The following is a 5825-nucleotide window of genomic DNA, read 5'->3' on the forward strand; positions in this document are numbered from 1 at the left end:
CGTTTTTCACGCAAAGCTCGATTCAAATCGATCGTTTGTTGTCGGTAGCGCTCAGTATTAACGGTTTCGCCAGGTTTTAACAGCTCATGATAGATCACATCCTTCTGATCCCACCAAACACAGAGCATCGTTTTCCGTCCATAGCGATTTGTTCTTGTAGCCGATGTCGGTGGTAAAGCTGATACCAACTAGTAAAGCTGATCCTTTATCGTATGCTTCACGTGCATATAGAGATTATTTAATCGGACATTGTTTATGTATTTTAACCGGTACTGTTGGAGATGCTCATTTATCTTCAATATTAGAATATGGACAAACTATTATGGCTTCTGCTGGAATAGATGCTGGACTTTTATGTACTGACAAAGTTACAGTTACACGTAAGTTTAAATAAACTCTTGTTTAATGAGTTCATTGGTGGTATTGGATGGCATTAAATTTCTTTCTTCCTTTTTTTTCTTTAACTAATAAATAGAATTTGGTGAATTAATGTTTTAGATTGCGAAGATGAAATTGGATTATGGTGGGGAGCAGTTATATATGTAGCAGCATGTTGGAGATTGAAAGAAGACGATTCACAAGCATGGAGCATTGTTGAAAGCAAATTTCCTTATGAAAAATGTTATCAACTTTGCAATAATAATAATAGTATTAGTCCACTACCATATATTGTTTTAAATGCTTTGCAAGCAGCAAAAGCGACTACTAAATCAGTCTCTATGCGTTTTATTGATCAGGCAGGAATATTGCTTGATCAATGTTTGGTTTATTATAATTGCAAGCAACAGTCATCCCAAAACGTTTTGGTAAGATATTTAAATATTATGTTTATAATATATTAATATATTCAATTCTTTTATACAAAAATTATTATAATTACTTATATCTTTTTGCAATGCTTTTATTTTACACAGATAATAAAATTAGAAATTATGAAGTAATAAATTATATAACATATGATTCGAATACGGAAATAAAATATTTAATTTTTTTTATATTTTTTGAAATTTATGATTTTTGAAAAATCTGTTTTTATGTTATTTATCTTCTCAAAATGAATATCATTACACTTTTTTTCATAAAACAAAAGAAAATGATCAAATAATGAATTATATATGTAGTAACTTTAAGTATATTGTTTAATTCTCACAAAATTAAAAGTGTCTGGTAACAATAGTTTTCATGCATATATTTATGCAATTGCTTACTTGTTACAAGTTTGCTGTTCTAGTTGTATTGCATGAAATATAACTATGTAGTACATCTAGAACAGAAATCCTGTGGCAGGTCTCAGCGTCATATGTGGTAGATAAATATTTATATATATATACAGTGCTTGTCCCATCGATACAAATAAATAGTAATCGAACGGAGCCAAGTCTGGTGAGTAAGCCGCGTGCGTAAGTATTTCCCAACTGAACGCTTCGATCGTTTCCTTGACCGGTTTTGCTGTATGCGATGGTGCATTATCATGGAGCAAAATTACTTTGTGTTGCCTTTTTTCATATTCTGGTCGTTTTTCACGCAAAGCTCGATTCAAATCGATCGTTTGTTGTCGGTAGCGCTCAGTATTAACGGTTTCGCCAGGTTTTAACAGCTCATGATAGATCACATCCTTCTGATCCCACCAAACACAGAGCATCGTTTTCCGTCCATAGCGATTTGTTCTTGTAGCCGATGTCGGTGGTAAAGCTGATACCAACTAGTAAAGCTGATCCTTTATCGTATGCTTCACGTGCATATAGAGATTATTTAATCGGACATTGTTTACGTATTTTAACCGGTACTGTTGGAGATGCTCATTTATCTTCAATATTAGAATATGGACAAACTATTATGGCTTCTGCTGGAATAGATGCTGGATTTTTATGTACTGACAAAGTTACAGTTACACGTAAGTTTAAATAAACTCTTGTTTAATGAGTTCATTGGTGGTATTGGATGGCATTAAATTTCTTTCTTCCTTTTTTTTCTTTAACTAATAAATAGAATTTGGTGAATTAATGTTTTAGATTGCGAAGATGAAATTGGATTATGGTGGGGAGCAGTTATATACAAGCATGTTGGAGATTGAAAGAAGACGATTCACAAGCATGGAGCATTGTTGAAAGCAAATTTCCTTATGAAAAATGTTATCAACTTTGCAATAATAATAATAGTATTAGTCCACTACCATATATTGTTTTAAATGCTTTGCAAGCAGCAAAAGCGACTACTAAATCAGTCTCTATGCGTTTTATTGATCAGGCAGGAATATTGCTTGAACAATGTTTGGTTTATTATAATTGCAAGCAACAGTCATCCCAAAACGTTTTGGTAAGATATTTAAATATTATGTTTATAATATATTAATATATTCAATTCTTTTATACAAAAATTATTATAATTACTTATATCTTTTTGCAATGCTTTTATTTTACACAGATAATAAAATTAGAAATTATGAAGTAATAAATTATATAACATATGATTCGAATACGGAAATAAAATATTTAATTTTTTTTATATCTTTTGAAATTTATGATTTTTGAAAAATCTGTTTTTATGTTATTTATCTTCTCAAAATGAATATCATTACACTTTTTTTCATAAAACAAAAGAAAATGATCAAATAATGAATTATATATGTAGTAACTTTAAGTATATTGTTTAATTCTCACAAAATTAAAAGTGTCTGGTAACAATAGTTTTTATGCATATATTTATGCAATTGCTTACTTGTTACAAGTTTACTGTCCTATTTGTATTGCATGAAATATAACTATGTAGTACATCTAGAACAGAAATCCTGTGGCAGGTCTCAGCGTCATATGTGGTAGATAAATATTTATATATATATACAGTGCTTGTCCCATCGATACAAATAAATAGTAATCGAACGGAGCCAAGTCTGGTGAGTAAGCCGCGTGCGTAAGTATTTCCCAACTGAACGCTTCGATCGTTTCCTTGACCGGTTTTGCTGTATGCGATGGTGCATTATCATGGAGCAAAATTACTTTGTGTTGCCTTTTTTCATATTCTGGTCGTTTTTCACGCAAAGCTCGATTCAAATCGATCGTTTGTTGTCGGTAGCGCTCAGTATTAACGGTTTCGCCAGGTTTTAACAGCTCATGATAGATCACATCCTTCTGATCCCACCAAACACAGAGCATCGTTTTCCGTCCATAGCGATTTGTTCTTGTAGCCGATGTCGGTGGTAAAGCTGATACCAACTAGTAAAGCTGATCCTTTATCGTATGCTTCACGTGCATATAGAGATTATTTAATCGGACATTGTTTACGTATTTTAACCGGTACTGTTGGAGATGCTCATTTATCTTCAATATTAGAATATGGACAAACTATTATGGCTTCTGCTGGAATAGATGCTGGATTTTTATGTACTGACAAAGTTACAGTTACACGTAAGTTTAAATAAACTCTTGTTTAATGAGTTCATTGGTGGTATTGGATGGCATTAAATTTCTTTCTTCCTTTTTTTTCTTTAACTAATAAATAGAATTTGGTGAATTAATGTTTTAGATTGCGAAGATGAAATTGGATTATGGTGGGGAGCAGTTATATATGTAGCAGCATGTTGGAGATTGAAAGAAGACGATTCACAAGCATGGAGCATTGTTGAAAGCAAATTTCCTTATGAAAAATGTTATCAACTTTGCAATAATAATAATAGTATTAGTCCACTACCATATATTGTTTTAAATGCTTTGCAAGCAGCAAAAGCGACTACTAAATCAGTCTCTATGCGTTTTATTGATCAGGCAGGAATATTGCTTGATCAATGTTTGGTTTATTATAATTGCAAGCAACAGTCATCCCAAAACGTTTTGGTAAGATATTTAAATATTATGTTTATAATATATTAATATATTCAATTCTTTTATACAAAAATTATTATAATTACTTATATCTTTTTGCAATGCTTTTATTTTACACAGATAATAAAATTAGAAATTATGAAGTAATAAATTATATAACATATGATTCGAATACGGAAATAAAATATTTAATTTTTTTTATATCTTTTGAAATTTATGATTTTTGAAAAATCTGTTTTTATGTTATTTATCTTCTCAAAATGAATATCATTACACTTTTTTTCATAAAACAAAAGAAAATGATCAAATAATGAATTATATATGTAGTAACTTTAAGTATATTGTTTAATTCTCACAAAATTAAAAGTGTCTGGTAACAATAGTTTTTATGCATATATTTATGCAATTGCTTACTTGTTACAAGTTTGCTGTTCTAGTTGTATTGCATGAAATATAACTATGTAGTACATCTAGAACAGAAATCCTGTGGCAGGTCTCAGCGTCATATGTGGTAGATAAATATTTATATATATATACAATGCTTGTCCCATCGATACAAATAAATAGTAATCGAACGGAGCCAAGTCTGGTGAGTAAGCCGCGTGCGTAAGTATTTCCCAACTGAACGCTTCGATCGTTTCCTTGACCGGTTTTGCTGTATGCGATGGTGCATTATCATGGAGCAAAATTACTTTGTGTTGCCTTTTTTCATATTCTGGTCGTTTTTCACGCAAAGCTCGATTCAAATCGATCGTTTGTTGTCGGTAGCGCTCAGTATTAACGGTTTCGCCAGGTTTTAACAGCTCATGATAGATCACATCCTTCTGATCCCACCAAACACAGAGCATCGTTTTCCGTCCATAGCGATTTGTTCTTGTAGCCGATGTCGGTGGTAAAGCTGATACCAACTAGTAAAGCTGATCCTTTATCGTATGCTTCACGTGCATATAGAGATTATTTAATCGGACATTGTTTACGTATTTTAACCGGTACTGTTGGAGATGCTCATTTATCTTCAATATTAGAATATGGACAAACTATTATGGCTTCTGCTGGAATAGATGCTGGATTTTTATGTACTGACAAAGTTACAGTTACACGTAAGTTTAAATAAACTCTTGTTTAATGAGTTCATTGGTGGTATTGGATGGCATTAAATTTCTTTCTTCCTTTTTTTTCTTTAACTAATAAATAGAATTTGGTGAATTAATGTTTTAGATTGCGAAGATGAAATTGGATTATGGTGGGGAGCAGTTATATATGTAGCAGCATGTTGGAGATTGAAAGAAGACGATTCACAAGCATGGAGCATTGTTGAAAGCAAATTTCCTTATGAAAAATGTTATCAACTTTGCAATAATAATAATAGTATTAGTCCACTACCATATATTGTTTTAAATGCTTTGCAAGCAGCAAAAGCGACTACTAAATCAGTCTCTATGCGTTTTATTGATCAGGCAGGAATATTGCTTGATCAATGTTTGGTTTATTATAATTGCAAGCAACAGTCATCCCAAAACGTTTTGGTAAGATATTTAAATATTATGTTTATAATATATTAATATATTCAATTCTTTTATACAAAAATTATTATAATTACTTATATCTTTTTGCAATGCTTTTATTTTACACAGATAATAAAATTAGAAATTATGAAGTAATAAATTATATAACATATGATTCGAATACGGAAATAAAATATTTAATTTTTTTTATATCTTTTGAAATTTATGATTTTTGAAAAATCTGTTTTTATGTTATTTATCTTCTCAAAATGAATATCATTACACTTTTTTTCATAAAACAAAAGAAAATGATCAAATAATGAATTATATATGTAGTAACTTTAAGTATATTGTTTAATTCTCACAAAATTAAAAGTGTCTGGTAACAATAGTTTTCATGCATATATTTATGCAATTGCTTACTTGTTACAAGTTTGCTGTTCTAGTTGTATTGCATGAAATATAACTATGTAGTACATCTAGAACAGAAATCCTGTGGCAG

General features: G+C 30.7%; 3 protein-coding genes across 3 annotated transcripts; all 3 read left to right on the forward strand.

The window, feature by feature from the left end:
* Positions 1 to 279: 279 nt before the first annotated feature.
* On the forward strand, positions 280 to 995 carry LOC132915800 (uncharacterized). The gene is made up of 2 exons (XM_060975589.1): positions 280 to 380; positions 499 to 995. The coding sequence occupies exons 1-2, from the start codon at positions 323 to 325 to the stop codon at positions 840 to 842; spliced, it is 402 nt and encodes a 133-aa protein (XP_060831572.1). The 5' UTR covers positions 280 to 322; the 3' UTR covers positions 843 to 995.
* Positions 996 to 3216: 2221 nt separating this feature from the next.
* On the forward strand, positions 3217 to 4019 carry LOC132915815 (uncharacterized). The gene is made up of 2 exons (XM_060975600.1): positions 3217 to 3404; positions 3523 to 4019. The coding sequence occupies exons 1-2, from the start codon at positions 3347 to 3349 to the stop codon at positions 3864 to 3866; spliced, it is 402 nt and encodes a 133-aa protein (XP_060831583.1). The 5' UTR covers positions 3217 to 3346; the 3' UTR covers positions 3867 to 4019.
* Positions 4020 to 4730: 711 nt separating this feature from the next.
* On the forward strand, positions 4731 to 5533 carry LOC132915814 (uncharacterized). The gene is made up of 2 exons (XM_060975599.1): positions 4731 to 4918; positions 5037 to 5533. Exons 1-2 carry the CDS (start codon positions 4861 to 4863, stop codon positions 5378 to 5380), a joined length of 402 nt encoding a protein of 133 aa, XP_060831582.1. The 5' UTR covers positions 4731 to 4860; the 3' UTR covers positions 5381 to 5533.
* Positions 5534 to 5825: the final 292 nt, after the last annotated feature.

The sequence above is a fragment of the Bombus pascuorum genome, unplaced genomic scaffold (genome assembly GCF_905332965.1).
Source record: "Bombus pascuorum unplaced genomic scaffold, iyBomPasc1.1, whole genome shotgun sequence".
NCBI classification, from domain to species: Eukaryota; Metazoa; Arthropoda; class Insecta; order Hymenoptera; family Apidae; genus Bombus; species Bombus pascuorum.